This window comes from Lactuca virosa, chromosome 8 (genome assembly GCF_052849685.1).
Source record: "Lactuca virosa cultivar CGN04683 chromosome 8, Lactuca_virosa_CGN04683_v6, whole genome shotgun sequence".
Classification (NCBI taxonomy): domain Eukaryota; kingdom Viridiplantae; phylum Streptophyta; class Magnoliopsida; order Asterales; family Asteraceae; genus Lactuca; species Lactuca virosa.
In genome coordinates this window covers 96,389,742-96,413,285 of record NC_136433.1, presented here as the reverse complement: position 1 = coordinate 96,413,285, position 23,544 = coordinate 96,389,742, and the positions used below count along the sequence as shown (strand labels likewise).

At 32.6% G+C, this 23,544-nt stretch overlaps 1 protein-coding gene across 1 annotated transcript; it reads right to left on the bottom strand.

The window, feature by feature from the left end:
- Nucleotides 1-568: 568 nt before the first annotated feature.
- Nucleotides 569-6,108, bottom strand: FKD1 (FORKED 1). The gene is made up of 6 exons (XM_079064811.1): nucleotides 5,692-6,108; nucleotides 5,010-5,132; nucleotides 2,156-2,585; nucleotides 1,788-2,003; nucleotides 1,587-1,694; nucleotides 569-1,082 (listed from the first exon to the last, which is right to left on the bottom strand). The coding sequence occupies exons 1-6, from the start codon at nucleotides 6,040-6,042 to the stop codon at nucleotides 868-870; spliced, it is 1,443 nt and encodes a 480-aa protein (XP_078920937.1). The 5' UTR covers nucleotides 6,043-6,108; the 3' UTR covers nucleotides 569-867.
- Between the last annotated feature and the right edge of the window lie 17,436 nt (nucleotides 6,109-23,544).

The window sequence follows — 23,544 nt, the reverse complement described above, 5'->3', positions numbered from 1 at the left end:
CTCTTATTTACAAAACCTACATGTATCTTTTAAGTGCACAATAACACATAAATCTTAATTCCTAAAACACCCATACATGTTGGTATATACCATTACCAACATGTACCAACCGAACTTACTGGTAACCAATTAAGTTGGTACCAACTGTACTTGGTACGGTAGTGGTAACTAAAATTACATATCAATTATAATTGGTACGGTACACGGTTTGGAAAAAAAAATACTCGGTACCGTACCAATTCCACCGCTACCATAAACCCACCCACCATCTGCCATCACCACCACCACCACCACCGCCAAAATTACATAAATGGTCCCATATGGTTTACCCATGGTGACAAATTCAGTCCCTACTACTTGAAAAGACCAAACTACTCTCACATTAACAGACAAAAAGCAACCAACATGCTACTTTACTTTACAAAGCAATACCTTCCGACCCCGGCAACCCCGGTGAATCTTTTCTAGTTTTGGTTTAAACATTAATTTGAATGTTTTAAAGATAAAATAATGTGAAAAGAAATGAAGTTGTTGATTTAATTAAAGAGAATATTTTGGGGGGATAACATAGGACAAATAGAAGATTATAATATATATCTAGCCAAGGGCCCAAGGCCAACGTATGTTTGGTTTATGAAAATGTATCGATAACTATCAACTACCAACACCAACCAAACGTATATCATTAAATTCATTACACACCCCTATCAAATAAGCCTATAACTATAATTATAAACTCCCTAAACCTGCCAGCCATTAGCCCATACCACACACACAGACCTTTACAATGTTTGTCGTCCAAAACAGCAAAACTAAGTAGTAGGAGTAGGAGGACAGTGTCCCTAACTAACCTTAAAGGCTTAAACCTTATGGCCGTCGAGAGAGCTTCTTTTCGGCCACAATTGACAAAAGACGTGACACACCCTGAGTCCACATGTCGTATTCTCTTTGGTTCCTGCACTCAAACTCCACTACTCCACGAATGGTCGTCCTCAGCCCAAAGTAGCGCCGTTGCTCACTGCCTTCAAATAGGTGCCTCCCTGGCCACGCAGGCATGTTTTTGCAAACCTCCAAAACAACATCTACGAGATTTCACACATCACAAAATCTATAATAAGTTTCTTGTTTCTTTTTAATTCCCTATTAAGTCATGTATGGCAAAACTGGATATTTGTATACATAAAAATCTGTTTCTTTTCTAGACTACATAAATGTAACTATATATCATTTTACCTTTGCATCCCAACAAACAATTTTAACATTAGAGGAGTTTGGTGGAAAGAAATAGGTCAATACACTAAAAGAATAATTCTTTCCATATTAAGTAAAAAAGAAAAGTAAAAAAGAAACAACCACTAAAGTAGATTTTAATTCTTTCCGTATTAAGTAAAAAAGAAACAATCATTGAAGTAGATTTTTTAAACTAAAATGTTGTAAACTAAATAAATGAAAGTAAACATACTTTCCCTATTCACCCCTAATTACCTTTTACAAACTGACACATTTATTTTTTCCCTCTATTTACCAATTAATGTGCCCTCATAATTCATAAATATCATTTATCCAGAAAAGTTAAAATCACTTACTTTTCTTCTTTTTCGTGATCGTAGAGCCAACGTGTTTGCTCTTCATCTTTAGCATTACTTCACCCGTTCGATGGATATAAACAGATACAATTTTCCAATGCAGATCACCTACATTAATCGTTCAAACATTAATGATTTATTTAAAATTCATAGAAAAACAAATAATTTGACATATGTGAAGACAAAGTTTTCGATTATTACCATTACGTGTACGTTTAAGAAGCTCACTACCACGAGCAAGAAGTTCTTGGTTACAAATGCCAAGAAAGTTTTCTTCCGGAAGAAGCTCTTCACAGTAACCACCACTCTTTCCATGGCTTTTGCTTTCTTTCACTCCTCTATCAACCGGAATAACCGCTGCTATATTCCATACTTCCTTCAATGCACGTGCCTTCAAAGTCGCCGCACCACGTAAAGCTACAAATACACACGTTTTCACTTCCTTAGCGGTTTGTACAGTACAACTAAAACTCACACTGACAGGTTGTACTGTGTTTGACATGCAATAAACTTACACTGTCACCTGGTCAGTGTCAGAGTATTGTTTGTTTAGAGTATTGTTTGTTTACCTGTGGCAGCTGCGGCAGTGAGGGTTAATATATCACCATGCGACTTGACATTAACAGCAGAATTAACAGCCGCGATAAGATGTTCACGTTCAGCTCCCATGGCTTCAGCGGCCTCCACGCATTGGGCGGCAACCAAGGTGGCGGCAGAGGCCACCGCCATGTCGGTTTTCGCCATTTGCTCGTCTTTTCTAGAGGCTGAAGCTGCGGCGGTGGCGGCTGCGATGGTGGCCACAGCTGCCGCCACGCCGGCAACGGAAACCGCTGCATGAAGTTGCGCGTTATGGGCTCTGGTCTCTTCCTTTTTCTTCTCTCGCCGCTCTTTTAACCACCTTCCGACCGTTTTCCCGGCAGGGGTGCTGCTGCCGCCTGTGTAACCACCGCTACGTGCGTTGACAAACAGGGGTTGTAACGAGTTGTTTGCTCGAAGATACTGCAATGAGATTGATATTTAGAAATAATTATTTTATATTTTTAAACCTGTTTATATTATTTTAATTTGTATTATGAACAGTTGTGTTTATTATTAGATATGGAAAAGGAAAGTATTAAATTAGATTTGACATTCGAAACTCATTTTGTACTGTAGTTTGGAATGGCGATTGGCGAGGGACCCCATGAGTGACTTAAAGAACTGTTGAGAAAACAGAGGACAAGAAGACAACTGTGATAGATCACAGTCTGTAAGAACAAAGCTAGAGGGTGACATAGGTTAAAAAAAGTAGGTCGTAGATTTCAGAGGGTTATTTTCTATTGTAAATTTTACCATATCCATAAAATTACTTCTATAAAACTCGTACATCGGATAAAAAAATTGTACATTGTTGACTATCTATCTATATATTTGCGGAATCATTTGGGAACAATAAATTCTTGTTGATAAAAGAAGCATGAAAAAGAATCATGTTTCACCCCATTTTTACCAGCTGTAAAATTACCAAAAACCCAGACAATCAAAGATTTATATGAAGACTTGTACTTCAAGCTGGTAAAACCGCACTTTTTCCCCAAATACAATTTCTACGTCAAATAGATTACTATATATACTTTTTCACCGAAGGCAAGTTAAATTACCATTTTAGACTTTTAGTAGTCATTGACATTGATTTGGACCTACGATACATATTTTTTTAATATTTTGTTAAATAATAATTTAGATATTATACAATGGTACCAAAGAAATGCACCCTTGTGCTATTTTATCTTTCCATGTGACATCTTTTAAAACCATTTGATGTTAAGCAAAAGTTATCGTTTTTTACAGTTTTAGTTTTATGTAAATCTTACATAGAATATTAAGATTATAATTAATTTGTTATAAATCACTGTTAAAATTTTACTTAAAAAAACATATTATACAGAATGGTAAAATAGTTAAAGTATCTTTAAGTGTTTTTCAATTTAAGCTCAACGCAAATAATCAAAAACACCATTCACATTTAAAAATTTACTCTTGGGCATATCTGTAATTACATCATTTGAAAATTTACTTTTGGACATATCTGTAACTACATCAGTTAAATATTACATCAGTTAAATAAGATTTCACCAAATAGGAAAAGGGTACTTGCATTTATTTATCATTAAAACGATAAAAACCTATAAAAAGAAATTAAAGCCAACACCAAAAACACGAAGGGTAGTCTAAACTTGACCATCACAGTTGGCTACTACTGGTGTCTTTTCGGGCCTTTATTAATCAAGATTCGCAAATCTTCTTATATTTCATTTTTGATGTCTTTCATCATTCATTAAAAGAAGTTATTGTCTTTTCCAAAGTAGAAAAAAATTAAATCCATGTACAACTTTCGCTGCATGAGTTATTAACTCTTGGTATTATTCATTCTACTTCAGTATTTCTACTCTATTTACACTATTTAGTATTTACCTTTAAAAAAAAGGAAAGAACCGATTAATGATTGGGATAAGTTTTCAGTCCTTTTTTCTTGGATCCAACATGAATGCAAGTCATGCATTATAAATTGTACACTGTGAAAAAGAGCAAAAAAGGCTTAAGTTTCCTCTTTGCGTTATCTATGCTTTAGTGCTTTACTACTTTACAGTTTACATACACATGTACCCCAAGCATTAAAGCTTATACGAATACAGCCTTGAGAAAGAAAAAGTAGGCAGATTCTTTGCTTATTTAAGTGAAGTATTCTACTATGTATCTTTTACATAAAAAAAACAGTGAGAGAGATCACTATATTGCTAATCCCCAGAACTTAGATGCTTCCATTGTTCTTGTTTTTGTCTTAATTAACTTAATTTAATGACAAAAAAGACAAATTAATCCAGAACATCAACATCTGAGTATCTCACAGAAATAATTAATCCTTTTTTTTGTTACTATTGTATATACTTATCAGAAAGATTGTCCAAGACCTATAAATAAACTGTAACTTCCGTTAACATGAAGGTAAAAAGAAAAGCTGGGCAAAAGGGTTGTCGAGTAACGATAAGAAAGTTAAAGTTTAAAGTAAAAATAGCCGGCGATCGGAGGTCCTAGACCTAGACTTACAGAGGGAAGGGGGCTCACGTCATCCGGCGCCACTCTCTGATTTTTGTTCAGATTGGAAAGAAACCATCAGATCACAATAATTGTCTTGTCTTTCCACATTACACTATTTTACAAAACAAATTCCAAACAATTTTTGGATTTTCAAGTCAAAAAACAAAAACCGAGAGAGACAAGGGTTAAATTGAGAAATAGTAACCCAACAGATGAAAAAACAAGTGCTCAGTCGTCACTCATACTCGTACACACTACACACTACTTTTAAGTTTAAACATTTTTTTTGGTGCCCTAAATTTCATAAATTAAAGGTAAATAGAAAAGATTGGAGGAGTTCTTTACCTTGACGACATCGTCGTAGTCATCGGAAGGGGAGATCGGAGGACTATCGGTTTCCTCCGTCAACGTCGCATTTAAAGGTCCACTGCTGTGTGACAGCCTCCCTGATGCTAATGGCGATATATCCTGTTATCCCCACATACCCCATCAATATTAATTACTCAACAATTCCTTAAAAATACTGTAGCTACTAAAAATATACCAATGTTTCTTAGTAAACCAGTTTTATAATCATTCTGTCTACAATTTAAACGTAAAAGTAACAATTAAAATCGCCAAAATATAAACATTTTTTTCAAAAATAAACTAATATTAGACACCTCCTACTGGTTTTTTAGGGGAACTGCAGGGAAATCATATATGTCCAGTTGCATTTATATTTCGGTAGAGCAACAATTTTCTTTGATGTACAGAATAAAATGATAATGACGATGGATCCTTTAAAAACATAAACACAAACATTTTCTTTGATGTACAGAATAAAATGATAATGACGATGGATCCTTTAAAAACATAAACACAAACAGCGTTAAAAAAATTTATCGCTATTATTTTTCGAAATCATAATCAGAAAATGATGTCTTATATTGTTTACTAGTTGATTACACATTTCCGCCTTAAACCACAAGATAAGAACACTCTGTTTGATTTCTAAACGTTTGAAATACAGTAAGAGAGAACTCACGGACTGAGACATGATGCGTTCGAGCACTAGCTGCGAAGTGGCGGAGGACGCAAACGAGAACGTGTTTCCAGACAGTAATGCGGCTGCGGCTGCGGCTGATTCCTCCGCTGCCTCGACACCGGAGAAACGGTTGTTGTTTTCCGCCGCGGCGGCAACAGAGTTTGCACCGGTATTATCAGTATTAATACCAGATTTTGGAATCAATGGAGATAGCGGAGAGTGTAGAGTTTTAGAGACCTGGAGAGCAGCAGCACTCCATGATCTCGACAAGAACTCCATCGGCCTCCTTGGACTCTCCGGCAGCTGAAAACCGCCGCCACCATGATTCTGTTCCTGCCAAATAGTATCCATTTTTTAAGCAAAAGACAAAGGTTGATGATGAGGGGTTTTTTTTTTGTTAATATTTGATTTTGGGCGTTTTTGCGCTCTTACCCTTTTACTCTTTTAGGAATTTATATAGATGGCGCTTAAAGAAGCGGGTTGGATGTAATCGGGTCGGATCAAATGTTATTGGTTTTTTAATTTTTTTGGTCAACATTTTCTCCCGTTTGAAAACCGAGCTTTCCCTTTCCGCAATTCGTTTTCATTGGTTAATGCAATGGGTTAATGCAATGGGCCAACAAATTCAATGCACTTTGGAAGAAATATCGACGTGTAATTCCTCGTGTTTTTATTAATTAAAATAACAACTGTTATTTTATTTAAAATAAATATTATCATACTTCCGTTCGAAAAAGTTATGGCAATATTATTTTTGGATTTGTCAATTATCAAAGATGTCTCTTTGGATGAAAACAAATCTCCCATTGCTCATGAAAGAATAAGACCTCAGTCGAGGTGGAATGACTAGACCAATCAGAATAATTTTGTATTCGTTATATTTCTGAAAGAAAAAGTTGAATCAGGTGATTTTTGGCTAGCTATATTATATGTTATTATGTCCAAAATTGATTAATACAACCGGAGTGTGCCAAAGCAGCATGATGAAGACACAAATTTAATCCCCAAATCAGTTATGTCACTAACCACTAACACTGACAACAAATACTTTTGATCTCGATCATACATGGATATCCTAAAAGGTGACTAGTGTTGGCGATGATATATAAACAATTTGCAGATTAAACCAAACAATGAAAACAAAAACAATACTATAAAAGTTTACTCATCAATAAATCATGGATCTAATTAGAACAACTCATATCAACAATTACAACCATATTGTGTTTTAGAACGACATTTCACTTTGGGGTTTCAAGAGCACACAATTGTTACAGTTGATCTATGCAGAAAGATAACAACAACCACTAGACATCCAACTAATAAACAACACACAACTCTCATTTCCCTTGAGATTGATGATCATACAATTATCAATGGCAGCAGGTGCGAGGGCCCTCACGAGGTTTTGCGGGAGCTTTAAAGGGTTAGACAATATCGTTTCAGATATGCATAGTGACAACTCCAAAGCCTTTTTATTCTATGACAAGTTGGATTTTCTTAAAATGTTTATTTATCATTAGCAACGTACCTGCAAGTCGTTATTAAGGAGAGGAGTGAAATAAAGTTGAAACAAAGGAGAAAAAATAATGATTTTCCATTTTTTATTGAAAGGAAGTGGAAAGAAGAGAAAATATTATTATCGATATTTATTTCTCCTGATTATCCTCCCAAATTATCCTCCCAATGGTAGGTTTGGAGAGAAAGTAAGCATGTCTCAAATAGAATCTCAAGTACACAGATATAGTGATATCATTAAAATCACCAACACCCTCAACCCTTTGGACGAGAGACATATTTTTCAACTTTTGACACCGTTACACTATAAGTATTCGGACTTTGGTAAATAGGTTGGTAGATTTTAAGTCTAAGAATATTAATAATAACTTGGATAATTTTAGGATCTTGTTTTGTATATATATTTTTCAAAATTTGTGATTTCGATTATATTGTTTGGGGTATCACGAAATCTGATTTTGGATAATCCAAGAATAATCAATTTGAAATTCAGGCTTCTTCCAAATATGAAACACAAACTGTCAGAATATACATGTTGTGTTGTGTTATCAGATAGAAAGTTTGCATGCAAAGAGAAGAATATGAATTCTAGTTATAAACTTGGTAACATTTGCATGCAAAGACCATCTTCCATTTTACACTTGGAAGTTGGCGTTTTTCAAAAGTGGTTATAGGGCAAAATGGTGGTTAATAGCAGTAACTAAGAGAATAACTATCGTCAGGGTTCTGTCTCTTGGAACCCTATACATAGAAGTGCTGTCATCGGACCCTCGTATTCCCGAGTCAATATTTATCATTTTGAGTGTGCACCCTGCACATTCGGTCTCGAATAGTAAACTGACTCAGTCTGTCTCTTTAGCAATAATAACTACACTAAAATATGTTAATAACACTAAAACTTAAATAATTATTTACCTATAAATATGGGCTAATGTCATAAAAACCCTCAAGTTTTCAATGTTTTGTCGGTTTTGCCCAAAGTTGAATTTTATGTCCGTTTTTACCCTAACATTTTCCAAAAAATGTTCGGGTTTACCCTTTTACCGGTGATAGCAGGTTACCATTATATTAACTTCGAAAAAACCTTTAAGTTTACAGTTTTTTTACGTTTTTACCCTTAAATTTATAATTTTTTTTACACTTTTACCCCATGTATTTTTTTTCATATTATACGTATTCATGCAGAAAAATCATATTTATATACGAAAAAAATTTATTTAAATATTGTATTTACATTTTTTTAATATTATATATATATATGTGTGTGTGTGTGTGTGTGTATATATGGGTTTTTCTTCCTAGATAAACCATTTAAGATGTAAAAAAAACAAATTAATATGTTTTTAGAACTACAAATACGTATTTTTATGTATTTAAAAATATACATATCAATTAAAAAAACTTGTTCAATCATAAACATGTTTATATAAGTATATATATATTTTTAGAAGTGTAAATATGTATTTTGATATATGTTTTTTTTAAGTATAAATATATTTTTAGAAATATAGATACATATTAATATATAAAAATGTAAAAATACGTATTTATACTTCTAAAAATTATATCTATAAAACACGTATTTATAATTCTAAAAATATTATTTATCTTTTTAAATGGTATAACCTTGCAAAAACACACACACACAAACAAACAAATATATATATATATATATATATATATATATATATATATATATATATATATATATATATATATATATATATATATAACATTAAAAAAAGGTTAATGTAATAAAAACCCTCAAGTTTTCAGGGTTTTGTCGGTTTTGTCCAAAGTTGAATTTAATGTTCGTTTTTACCCTAACATTTTCGAAAAAATGTTCGGTTTTACCCTTTTACCGGTAATAACAGGTTTTCCAGGTTACCATTATATTAAATTCGCAAAAAACCTCTTAAGTTTACCGTTTTTTTTTGCATTTTTACTTTTAAGTTTATAATTTTTTTTTACACTTTTACCCTAATTTTTTTTTTCATAATATACGTATTCATACAGAAAAATCGTATTTATATACGAAAAAATGTTTAATTAAATATCATATTTATATTTTGTTTAATGTTATATATATATATATATATATATATATATATATATATATATATATTTGTTTGTTTGTTTGTGTGTGTGTTTTTGCAAGGTTCTACCATTTAAAAAGATAAATAATATTTTTAGAATTATGAATACGTGTTTTATAGATATAGTTTTTAGAAGTATAAATACATATTTTTACATTTTTATATATTAATATGTATCTATACTTCTAAAAATATATTTATACTTTAAAAAAAACATATATCAAAATACATATTTACACTTCTAAAAATATATGTATATACTTATATAAACATGTTTATGATTGAACAAGTTTTTTTATTGATATTTATATTTTTAAATACATAAAAATACTGATTTTTAGTTCTAAAAACATATTAATTTGTTTTTTTTACATCTTAATTGGTTTATCCAATAAAAAAACCTATACACACACACACACACACATATATATATATATATATATATATATATATATAACATTAAAAAAATATAAATACAATATTTAATTAAAATTTTTTCGTATATAAATATGTTTTTTTCTACATGAATACGTATAATATGAAAAAAAATACATAAGGTAAAAAGTGTAAAAAAAATTATAAACTTAAAGGTAAAAACGTAAAAAAATTGTAAACTTAAGCAGGCCCGGTTTTAAGGGGGGGCAAGAGGTGCAGCCGCACAGGGCCCCGAAAAAAATAGGGTCTGAGTTTTAATTAAATTATATATTTAATAAATAAATATATATTAGTTTATTCAAGTTTTTGCATAAATCCTGTGTAGCTCAATTGGCATAAGCACATCCGCATCCTCTTCTTTTTCATACAAGTGTACGGTTCGATTCATGTCCACATCATTTTGACGTATTTAAATCAATTTATAGTTTTGGCCCTTATTTTATACTATATAATTCATAATCAACCCTTCCTTTAACAAATAAGTTTTCAAAAGTTACACAGTTAACCCTTGAACTTTTTATAAAATTCCATATGTTCCTTTTTAATTAATTTGTTTACTTTTAAGTTTTCCGTAACGACAATTCACCGTCTTAAGTTTGTTTATCTTATATATTAAAAAATTATATTTAGGGCCTCATTTTTCTTCTTAGCACAGGGCCCTTAAAATCTCTGAGCCGGCCCTGAACTTAAGGGTTTTTTTGCGAAGTTAATATAATGGTAACCTGTTATCACCGGTAAAAGGGCAAAACCGAACATTTTTTGGAAAATTTTAGGGTAAAAACGGACATAAAATTCAACTTTGGGCAAAACCGACAAAACCCTGAAAACTTGAGGGTTTTTATGACATTAGCCCTTAAAAAAAATATAAATACAATATTTAATTAGACATTTTTTCATATATAAATACGATTTTTCTGCATGAATACGTATATTATGAAAAAAAAAATACTTAGAGTAAAAGTGTAAAAAAAAAAATTATCAACTTAAGGGTAAAAATGCAAAAAAATGGTAAACTTAATGGTTTTTTGCGAATTTAATATAATGGTAACCTGAAAAACCTGCTGTCACCGGTAAAAGGGTAAAACCAAACATTTTTTCGAAAATGTTAGGGAAAAAACGGACATAAAATTCAACTTTGGGCAAAACCGACAAAACCCTGAAAACTTGAGGGTTTTTATGACATTAACCCTATAAATATTACAAATATTTTATCTCTTAATTGCAAACCTATTTTATGATACAAAAATATAAAGTTATTTAAATTTATGGTAAATCTTGAAACACTTTTAATTACACCTTTTAGAATTACATTATCACAAACAAGAATTATATATTATTTTTAAAAAAAATAAAGTAAGTTCCTTATCATAGTTTAATTCAATGATTACGTTGATATTTTAAAGTGGCACATTAGTGTTATTGGACACTCATATCTAAAGTTTAGGTCTCGTTCCAAAAACATCATTGCGAAGGACCCATACGGTTTAACAGTATTAAGAAATATACTACAATATGGACAAGGATAAGAACTTATCTAATTCATGTTATACATTAGGTATGAGAGTCATGTATTATATAGGTTTATTAAAAAAAAAAACTAAATATAAAATTCTAAACATTTGAGATGTTTGAATTTATAAAAAAAGGTAATAAAATATTGAATTATAAAAATTAATGTGTTTTTTTTTTCCTTTTTTAAATTTAAACAAATAATTTAGATAAATAAATAAAGAAAATTAATGAGTCTTTAATTTAGTAATTTTAAAATTTGAAGGAAATTTCATCAATAAAATTGATATGTATTTATCATTGTATTTAAATATTATCTAGTCTTGAATTTAATAAAATGAAAAAACCATAAAATGACATTAGCATAAAAATTAATTTAAAATAACCATAAAATTATATGTGACAAAATAAATAAGAATGTGACATGTGGCAAAAAAAATCTTTATTTATTAGGGAGGATTAATCTAGTAGTTCTTGTTAAAGTTGTTTCTTAAGGGAAAAAAAATACATTGTAATAAATTAGAAATTGAATTGTTTTTTTTTTTCACTAAAAGTTTAAAACACAAATCTGGGTATACAGTTAATTTGAAAAGATTATTATATCAATTCAGTGCTGTACAGTATGGTTGAATATAGTCTAATAATACATATATTAAAATGCATTCGGACCATGTAACTAGTTTCTTGACAAACATATATTTTCACCTTATAATTCTATTGTGTTCTTCCCAACGATAAGAATTTCGTAACTTTCAAAATATATGCAATTTTTTTGACAAAATTGTCATATAGAAATAACTTTTTATTGTTTTTAATTGTTTTAGATTATATAATTATTAATAGAAGTTTTAACAATAATGATGAGAATCTTTGTCTTGGTAATAATATGACCCTATAATAAGCAATTACTTTCCAAAAGAGTATTATTCTCTTTAACTGTAAATAATAATAAAAATGATCCTTAAATAGATACTCAAAATACTTTTTCTATTAAGTGAATAAAGTGAACAATCATAAAAAAATATTAAAAAAAAGGTGGATGAAAAAAAAACATCTATTTAGCGAAAGGGTATTCACTATTCATTATCAAAAGGATGTAAGAGTAAATATGTCACAAAATCAAAATCATATGTACAACTTTATTATATGTAATAATAATATAATAGTTATTTTACAAGAAAACACTATTGAAAACTAATGGAAAATTATCTTGCATTAATCCTTAGCGATTTATTTTAGTTTAACATATAAAAAATTACAAAAAGATAAATAATTTAGATTTTATTTTTATTTATCCGTTTAAAAAGGGTGACAAAAAGCCCTACCCTCGGAGGCGGAGCGGCCGCTTTTGATTATATTTAATCACCCTCATCATTTTCTTAATCAACTTCTTGTACCCAAATCATCACCTTCTTACAACACTAGATTCCCCATAGAACTTGATGGATTCGATAATTTTGATCTTTTTATTAGCTGGATAAGGTGCTTTTATATTTAATTGACTAGGTTAAAATCCGTGGAAACCACGGGTAATAAAACTAATTACAAATAATTATAAAACATTAAACTTTTATTAAAATTTTATTAAATTAAGTTAATGATTTTGAAAGAAGGGATATAAATTTGAATAGAGTGTAAAAAAAGACAATCAATCTTGCAAATGACATTGATATACGAAAAATTTAATATAATAAAAATGTAATAAAAATAAATTAACAAAACACAATAAATTTAAAATTTTCTTTACTGCTTTCATGTAAATGTAAACCCCTTATGTTTATTAATTTTAACTTTTATTGTTTTGGAATTCTTTACTGCTCTCATGTAAATGTAAACACCTTTTGTTTATCCATATAAGTCTTCCTTATATTTAACAAATATAATAAATTCTTACTAATTAAAATAGAAAGCCTTTTACACATATAAATTTTGTTAACCTTGTATCTTGTAATGTAGAGCCTTCAAAGTCAAATTCAAAAACGACAATAAACATTTCCCCTCAATTCCTATCAACTATCATATCCAAACAACAAACCAAAAAGCATATTGTGAAAATTTTCAATTTTGACATTGCAGTTTTAAAGAAACACATTTCTTTCAAGAATAAACAACATAATTACTTTTATAATAAAAACTAAATGAGTTTTAAGAGTATTAATTCTGAACCTTCACAGTCAAAACCAAATTTCCTGAAGCAATTTAAAAAATGCTATAACTTTCATAAATGCTATAAGTATCATATTAAGATGAAAGTAAGTGTTATAACCGACACCAACTTGAAAGTTGAATGTTATAATTGAAAAATATTGAAAGTAAAATGTTATAATGTGATAATTGGAAAAATGAAAGTAAAGTGATATACATTAAAATAAATGTTGAATGCTTGAATAGAAAAATAAAATTAAAATTTTGTAATTGACATTAGAATGAAAGTTAAATGCTATAATTAAAAAATAAGAAAACAAAATTCTATAATCAACAATAACATTAAAGTTGATTGCTATAACCGAGAAAAATGAAACTAAAATGCTATAATAAAATTAAAATGAAATTTTAACATTATAATCAAATTAATTTTAAAATCAATATGAAATTTAAAAATCCATACAAAATTTTACTATAACGTCGATGAAACAACAAATTGGTCGATGATATTCAACATTTTGTGGATATCAATCAGGGGTAAGCCTCATGACCAGACATCTATTTCTACAGCCGAAACAGTTTTTAACTGGTAAGTCCAAAATCGTAACCAATAAGAGTGGTTCCGATTCCGGTTCATATTTTTGGAACTGATACCCATCAAAACCAGTTCTTAACACTTAACATGATTACCCTTTCGGACACAACGGGTGGAATCTAACCTGTAAAACCAAAAAAAGAAAGTAAAATGTTAAATTAATTAGGTCACAATAGTAAAAATGAGTTAATGCTTTTGTATCTTACCACCCAAGGTGTTCTTCGGTGTCCACTCAAAACCTTTAAACATTTAACAACAATTATTTTCATAGTATAATTAGAAAATATGCAAGAATTTTCCCATATGAACCGAATATTGTTGCAATAGTTGAACTTGGTAAAGGCATTAATTGACAATACTTGAGGCTCAGCCTCCGCCATATAGAAACATGTAATCTAATAAAAATGATAAATCTACACTTTGACTTCTTTTAGTTCACAGCTTACGTGCACTTTAACTTTTGGGCTTAACAAATGGCCAATGGTGATGCATAGAAGCTCCAATCCCATCCTTTCTTGGCAAATAATTTTTTATTCTTGGAGCTCTATCTCTTCTGGACAAAATTTATATTGCACAACTATGGTACCTTTAAACATGAAGACATAGTTCATTTGTTTTAAAGTTAAAACAAAAATATATGTAAATCTGGAAGTAATCTTTAGCAAATAAATGAATAAAGAAATTGACCAAGCATTTCACAATATAGTCAAACAAACACCCTCTTGAGTTTCAACTGTTGTGATAATTTAGAGGTACTTGCTCTTCAATCAAAGTCACAATAATATCAATTGCTTCCTGAAATGACAAAAAAATCCTTTTTGGAATGCATAACATAAACCAAGAGAATAGTTGTTAGGAAGAGTAATTAATCACTTTGATCCATTTGAAGTCAAACCATGTTGTCTGTAACTATAAATCAGCATGGTGTAGAGCATGATAACCTTTTTTGTCTTTTAGATTTACTATTATCTTCATGTAAATCATTTGTGCCACACAAGCATAAAGAAGCTCATATAGAACAATCAAATTCCTTCCATAACCATGTAAATCATTTAAGTAAGAGCCACAAGTAACTACGTCAACTGTCCAATGAGGCATTATAATGATATCATATTCAAAGTTGGCTCTCGCATGCAAACCAAACCTAGTCAAAATATGATTTCATATTACATATAATTATAAAGAATATGGAGAACTTACAGTTCCAACCCTACAAAACCATGAGAAATGCATTAAACGCCTATAACATGTACATATTTCATGATACGATTAGTTGGTTCAAGAGTACCACATAGATCTAGTACATTTTTATTTCTGGTATACCGTATGGACCACAGTCTAGTGCTCACTTGCAAGTTCGTATGCAATAGGATCATCATCTCAGAGATGAAAAATTGAATATACAAACTTTGTCATCCGGTGAAACTGTAAAAAAACAAAAGAAAACATTTTTATAAAGGGAATTAATAAATTTTGTTTTTTTAATGAAATACTACTAATTATTTCGATGCCACATGTCTTAAGGTAAATCTTACTGCTGGAGGGCTATATGGGTAATTTTGTAAAAAAGGTTATTATAGCACTGGAAAATCTGCAGGTACAAAATAGATTGGGAACCTCTCCAACTTCAAACTGGTATGCTAACATTTGTATATCTGGTTCTACATAGAGTTTCTTCATGGTATTTTTGAAAGCTATGGATATACATGATGCTTCATGCAATAAATTAACCCTAACATAAAAAAGAGTAAATAAATGCAAGATTCATACCTGATTCATAAACTTGTCTTAAGAATCCAGTCATATCACCAGCTTGTTTCTTTCACCAGTTGACCAATATGAAGTCTTCTTTTGTGCCCATCATTTGAGTAAACTTAGTGAGATCAATCGAATAGATAACAATTGGTGATCAAGTAACCAATGCATCAAGTACCTACAATAAATTGGTATAAACACGATAAACAATCACAAAAATCACGATTCCTGCAAATTATACAACAGTGTAGGGGTAAAAGCAATAATTGAAGTGATAGAAAAGAGATGAAATTAACCTTCAACAATATCGGATTTGGGAGCCATAGTATGCCCATATCCTTTCAACTTTTATAACTCCATGAATTTATAAGGTTGAATATACAGAGCAACGAATAGAGGTAAGAGATTAGGGCTCAGACTTTAAAAAGTTGATTGAGAACTTTTACCAAACACCTGGTAGGCAAATGTTTCAGCATTAATCGAACTTACCTCTGGTATTAAATCAGAAGTACACAACTTGACAAACTCATCTTCGTCGAGATAAATCGCCGCACCTGAGCCAGTTCATTGATCGTATTGACGTGAGTGGTGTTTGTTGTAGAAAGAGTAGAAGAGAGGTTGTACAAAGCTCAAACCGCCTGTAGGTATCAGAGTAAACGGGAAAAGAGAGAGACGAACATGTTAAGATGGAAATCTGAAACGATATAATCAAATAGTTCACCTGATTGATGGAATCGAATGTCGTTTCTTTCATGTCGATGCCTCATTTCTCTGCGATGAAAAAAGAATTGTTGATTTCACTTAACGCTCTGTGATACCATCTCCGATTTCTGTTGATTTCACTTAATGCTTCGTTTCGAATGCCTTTTCTTGCAACGCCATTGATGGAGAGGGAAGAGGATTATGAATCTATCTATTGGTGATTAAGTTTGGATATGATTATGATTCCTGATTTCTTGCTATCGAATTCGAAACTGATTGCCGATAATTTGGTATATCAATTCAAACGTATTAAAGTTGAAGCAGGAGGGCATTTGCGGAAATTAACTTTGGTATTTTGAGCGGGAAAAATCTATTGGGGGAGGGCTTAGAGAATGTCACGTGGCAAAAATCTACTTATTTATTAGATTAGGGGATTAATTACATTAGTACAAAAAAAAATGACAAATGGTTTGAAAGAGTTGATGTTGGTCCAAAGTGTTTACAACATCTAAAATTATGTTATGGAAATTTATATTATTATCTTAATAGTATACTTGAACAATAATGTTTAAAATATACTAATCGTCTATGAATTTTAAAACATAAATAAAATTATAATCGAGTTGAGCAACGTGAATTCATTTCACATATATCCTTTGTTATGGATGCCTAACAATTAAGGTACGAAAGTACACACAAGAGATCGAAAGTTCAAACGCTGGTACACCCATAATATTGTTAGTGTTCTTAGAGATCTAATTCGGGTCGAAACCGACCCGAACCGTAACGTACCTGAATAAGTCGAAACCCGAATTGAAAGAAAAGTTGGAACCGAAACCTGGACCGATCATATTAATGTGCGACCGGTTCGGTTTGAGTAATACAGGTTTCGGTTCAGTTATTAACCCGAAAGGACCGAAAAAACATGTACACTATGCTTTTGAACCTAAATGACCTGAATAACCCAAATAACCCGAAAAACCCATATAATTTGGTACTCTTTTGAACCGAAGTGACCCGAATAACCCAAATAAACCGAAAAACTCAGTCATAAACTATAAGAAAATACTATATCTAGTTCAAGAAAAAAAATAGTATATTGTTTGTTTAAAACATCAAAGTTTTAAAAAATACCGAAAACCATTTATTAAACATTGATAATTCATATTCCAAAATTTCATAATTCATATTTAAACATTAAACATTAAACATCTAAATTAAAATATGAATCTTAAGTTTTTTCCACAATAACAATGACCAAATACAAATTAACTAATCGGGAATATTGATTGGTTGTTTTCTTTTCTAACTCCATTGTTTATCGCGTTTTCCAACTCTTTCACTACCTCATCATCTTTCAAAACTTCATCTATGTTGTCCATAATTGATTTTTTAATTTCCTTTCCTAATCTTGGGTGCAAACCAAAGTCTCTACTGTCACAACTAACATTTCTGCCTAGGAAATTCTATCCATGGATGATCAACTCTCAATGTATCTTGTAATTCAAAGTTTGATGATAAACATAATACTTATTCAAAAACAACTATTCAAATCAAAACTCTCTCGTGAAGCCCAAAACCTAATTCAATACATTCCATACACTCTACTTGGGGTTATAACCCTAAATTTCCGGTTCAAACATTTATTGGGCCAGGAATCATTTATTGGGCCTAATGGGCCAACAAACATACAACTTGATTATTTTGGGCTAAGAATCCTTATATGGGCCCTAATTGGACTCACATTCATTAAATTAAAACATTTGGGCCATAAGACTTTTCATGGGCCTTATTGGGCCGAAAACTATCCCTTTGATTACCAATGGGCCGAAAACCCATTACTCTCATCAAAATTGGGCCGTTAAAACTTGTGTGGGCTCAATGGGCTGAAAATATTCTATTTGGGCTAATATATTATCCATATATGCTCAAGCCCAATACCCATCTCTTTTTCCTCCCCTTTCCCTCTCATTCTCGGTTTCATATATATATATATATATATATATATATATATATATGGAGTAAACCTACGTGTATTAACCAACTAAATCCTCTCCCTCCCTCTCTCTACTTACGGCCGAGAGCCACTCCCCACCACCATTTTCACTTCAACTTGAAACATATTCCTCTCTTATCTCTCTAATAACTTCAAGAAGATCCTTCCATTCTCTCTTTAAAATTCGTGTGTGCTAGTGTGTGAGTTCAAGAGCACTTCATCCAAAAATCAACTCATTTTGGTAAGCGACTTCCATCCAAGAGGTTTAACTTCATGTTTATGTTAAACTTACTTCTCTTAACACTCCATTTCGTGATTTATGATCTAGAACTTCCTAAGCTCGAAAACTCATCTCAAGGAAGCATCTAGGCCGAAATCTCCTCCAAACTCTTCATCAAAACCGAATCCAACACACCAAAGTGAGTTCATACCCCCTATTTTCGGTTTTTACTTTGTTTTGGGGGAGAATACAAGTTGCTTTGTGTAGATCTATGTGTATATGCATGTTTATGTGTGTTTTTCATGATATGTGTTGAAAACTTCATAAACTCAAAACATATACTAAAACATGATGATGTTTTTAAAATAAAACACTTGATGCATCTTATCATGAAAATGAAAGGATTAAAAACATTTTGAGGATGTTTGAAACAAAGAAAAACCGTGTAGGGGGCCAAAATTGACAAAATAAACAAAAGTGAGGTTATTATGTAACTCACGGTTTTTGAGAGGACCAAAAAGGGTTATTTTTTTAAAAAATGGATCCTTATGATATTTATGGTTTTAAAAGGACTAAAAGTGTAAGTTTTCATAAATGGGCCTCAATTTGGGCCTTCACGACTTCATGGGCTAAGTTTTGGAAATTTTTGACTTTTGTGGACTTAATTGTCATTTTAAACAAATTTGAGCCAAAAATGTTATTTTTCGGATTTATGGGCTGAAAATGACAATTTTATTAAACTTGGGCTGAAAAAGATAATTTCTATTCATTTGGGCCGAAAATATAAATTTTCATAAAAATTGGGCCGAAAATGTTATTTTTGACAAAAGTTGACTAAAAATGTCATTTTATTTGATACAAGCCCTTAAATGTAAACTTTTGGTCTTAAGGGACCTAAAGTGTCATTTTTACCAAAAACATGCCTAATTTGTAAATTTTAGTCCAATGGACCAAAAATGTCAATATTACAAAAAGTGTGCATTTTATGTCATTTTGGTAAACAATTGAACAAGAACGAACAATACAATAACAAACAAGTTCAATACGTTAAATTCACTCCTATTGGGCCTGGAATACACATTACATGTCTATTGGGCCTGGAATACACATTACATGTCTATTGGGCCTTAGTGGCCCACTTACATGCTTATTGGGCCTGGAATACACATTACATGTCTAATGGGCCTTAGTGGCCCACTTACATACTTATTGGGCCTGAAATATACATTACATGTTGTTTGGTTGTTTGTGGCCCATTTACATGCTTGTTGGGCCTAATAAACTAAAAACATACATGGAAACAATATACACTGTGCAATTCAATATTCGCATAAATTCAGTTAAGACTCTTGTGAGACATTTCGTTTGTTCACACATATTTAGTGTACAACCGTAGCGTGTAGTTATAACCAGAGTCTCCTGGAGGGAGAGCGAGAGTTTGTGTATAGATCTATACGAGGTTGACACCCCACGCCTAAGCTGTTCGCTACAGTTAGACTAGGCCAGTCTAGGGTGACAAACCTTACCTTAAACAAGTCGGCGTCGGAATAACGTCATGACGGGCGAACCAGTCATTATCAAGTATGGTTATAACGACTCACAAACAAATTAACTCCACTGTAAAAATTTACGGAATACATAAACGATTCTACAATTACAATTCTATACAAATACCAACTCATGGTCTTTGGGTTTTCTTTTTATACTACCACACTTTTACGAGCAGAAAATATCGGATTTTCTGGGAAAAAACGTACATTATATGTCACCTTCTAATTACAAGAAAACATCGGATTTTTTGAAATACTCGTTTTATACATTTTTCAAAACAGGAAACACACATGCATAAATACATTACTCGATACAATACTTTCCACCATTTTACAGAAAATATCGGATTTTCTGGTGTTTACAAATTTATACAAAACTTTTCATACAAACATGCTTATGAACTCACCAACATTATATATGTTGACGTTTTCAAAATAACTTGTATTCTCAGGAAATCGTTAGGTAGGTGGGCATCAAGAATATGGGGAAATTTGTTGCATTTTGTTGCTATTATGAACCTTTATATTTTGGGATGTAACTTTTGTCAACAATTACAATGATGTAAACTCAGTATTGTTGTATTATTTCTCGTATGATGATGATGCATGCTTTGTTTCAATTATATTCACTGTGATGATATTACAAGATGAAGTCACCTCAACCCCCGGACGTTTCCGATGTATTCTTCGGTTCGGGGGTGTGACATCTACTATTTTTACGGACAAATGTGTTTTGTATGAATCTAACATATGTCCGCTTGTACTAAAAGCCGCTTAGGACGCCATGGTAGAATTTTGTAGTCCCAAAATATCTATCAACACAAACAAAGTGTTAAAATATAATTATAAAAAAGTATAAAAATAAATAAAGTTGTAAATTTCGTCATACGAGATAGAATAAGGTAAATAGATGCATTTTTGTTTCCACCGCAGTAGAATATCAAAATCTTTATTGTATTTAGGTGAACTGTAACACCCCAAAAATTCAAGCCAATTTAAAACTTTTTAAAACGTTTAAAACCTTTAAATCATTACAGTTTACTTTCAAAATAATTTAAACATCATAGTATCCCCAAAATCAATCATGAAAATGTAAGGAGGTGCACGATCACGCCTTCGCCTTCCCGCGATCATCCGAATACCTGAAACAATAATCGATAAATGTAAGCTCGAAGGCTTAATGAGTTACCCCCAAAATACCAACCCATACTAACCAGAACAAATATCATATCAATACAAATACAGAACAGCATGCATAATGAGCCTTCAGCCTGACTGGACCGCCTCGCAGGCCTTCAGTCTATCTGGACCGCTCTCCGAGCCTTCGGCACATCTGGACCGCCTCGTAGGGCCTTCAGCCTAACCGGACCGCTCGTCGGGCCTTCGGTCTGACTATCATACCCTCCTGGGTATGTAGTCTATCCGGACCGCCCTGAGTATGTTGGCCTTCAGCACAAAGCAGGACCACCTCAACCCAAACCCCCAATCAAACAAACATGTGCACATACATATCATACGCTAGCATATATAACAGTCAACCGATCTAACAGATCAAATAGCATAGCATCATCCTATGCCCAGAATACTGGCCTAACCAGGTCACTATCATATGTACAGATAATCATACGGATCTAACAGATCACATAGCATAACAACCTCCTATAACCAGGATACCGACCTAACCAGGTCACTAACATATATACAGATAATCATACGTATCTAACAGATTACATAGTATAGCAACATCCTAAAACCAGGATGCAATCATAAAGGGTCGGCCTTGGTGTCGTAGACCCTGTTGATATAGTGAGGAGAACTCACCTGGCACTGCTGAAGTCCAACAGGTACACTCCAGCTGCTGATTGACAGATTCCCGAACTGTCAACATCAAACAATACCCAATTAATAATTGGGTTCCAAGCTCAAAGTCCAACTCACACTCCAAAAGCCCAAAAGTTAAGTAATGGGCCAAGGCCCAACATATGGCCCCATCTTCCAAATTGGACCCAAGTCCTCACATGGGCCTTATCCTAAAGCCCATCTAATTACTTTGGTCCATTAACTTGTTCTTGGATGGTCCATCAATAGTCTAACCACCAAAACCCTATAGGAAGGCCCAACTCAAGGCCCAAGTGAAATTAGGGTTTCACATAAAATGACAACTAGGGTTAAGTGTTTCTTACTTAACCCATTAAGGACTTAATCCATTAAGTCTCTCACTTTACTAAATAAGTCATATGGTGTGATTGGGCTTAATACACAATTCCATTCCAATGGCCCAAATGTGGGTCCCGATAAGTCCAAGCCTATAATCCCAAAAATTAGGGTTTTCACATGAAATGATGATTAGGGTTAAAGGTTTCTTACTTAACCCATTAAGGACTTAATCCAATAAGTCTAATATTGACTTAGGTTAATTTGCCAATGATTATTATTTAATATTCCAAGTTATTAAATAATTCTCGTGTGTGTCCCGATCAATTCCTAAAATTAGGGTTTCATGGCATTAGGGTTTTCCAAACCCTAATTAGGGTTTCCAACCCAATACTAGCCCATTAATCAAATGGTTGGGCTTTTAGGTCACTTTGGGCCTCATTGGGCCCATTAGGGTTTTATTAGGTCAATTAGGGTTTCCTTGGGCCCATTAGGGCTCCATTGCATCCCAAACGAATCAACACAACAAGGCAAAGCACACTGCCACCCGACACGGCGGCCGGTGGCGGCAGCCACCACCTCACGGTGGTGGTTTAGACTTTTCTTTCATTATTCCACTTGTTACAATTTACAATACCATCCGATTAACACACACACAAACACTAATAAACACACACACAAAAATAACACCCTACGGAAGCATACACACCCTCTATGGCGGTCCTTGAGGCGGCAGCCACCATGGCCGGTAGCCATGGTGGTTTTTCCTTGATCTTTCTCCGGCAGCAGCAACCCGAGACACCCACAATCTTGTGAGACACGGTTGAACACACACACCCAATACACACACACGCACTTAACAGCGGTGAAGAATGTCGGCCACAGTGAAACAGCCGCGTGGCGGCGACGGCCACGTCAATCCAATCAGCGAAGGAACAAGTGGCGGATGGAAGTTGCTTGAGCGGTGGTGGCGTCGTATAACAAACAGAACAGAGAGGAGAGGAGAAGGTGGCAGCGGTACCACCACGTCGTCGACAGTAGCAGCAGTGAGAGCAACCGAGCGGCGGCACCTGGCAGCTACGGGATGGAATCACCGACAATCGACGTGTTGCGTCTGTGAATGGCGTCGGAGGAGTAGGAACGTCAGAGGGATGGTGGCGACAGCCACCCATGGTTGT

Excerpts from the sequence above, each read along its gene's own strand:
- FKD1 (XM_079064811.1), bottom strand. The coding sequence starts at position 6,042 with ATGGATACTATTTGGCAGGAACAGAATCATGGTGGCGGCGGTTTTCAG. Across the intron at positions 2,004-2,155 it reads CACTGCCGCAGCTGCCACAG|CTTTACGTGGTGCGGCGACT; the intron begins GTAAACAAACAA and ends GTGTATTTGTAG. Across the intron at positions 1,695-1,787 it reads TCTTAAACGTACACGTAATG|GTGATCTGCATTGGAAAATT; the intron begins GTAATAATCGAA and ends CGATTAATGTAG.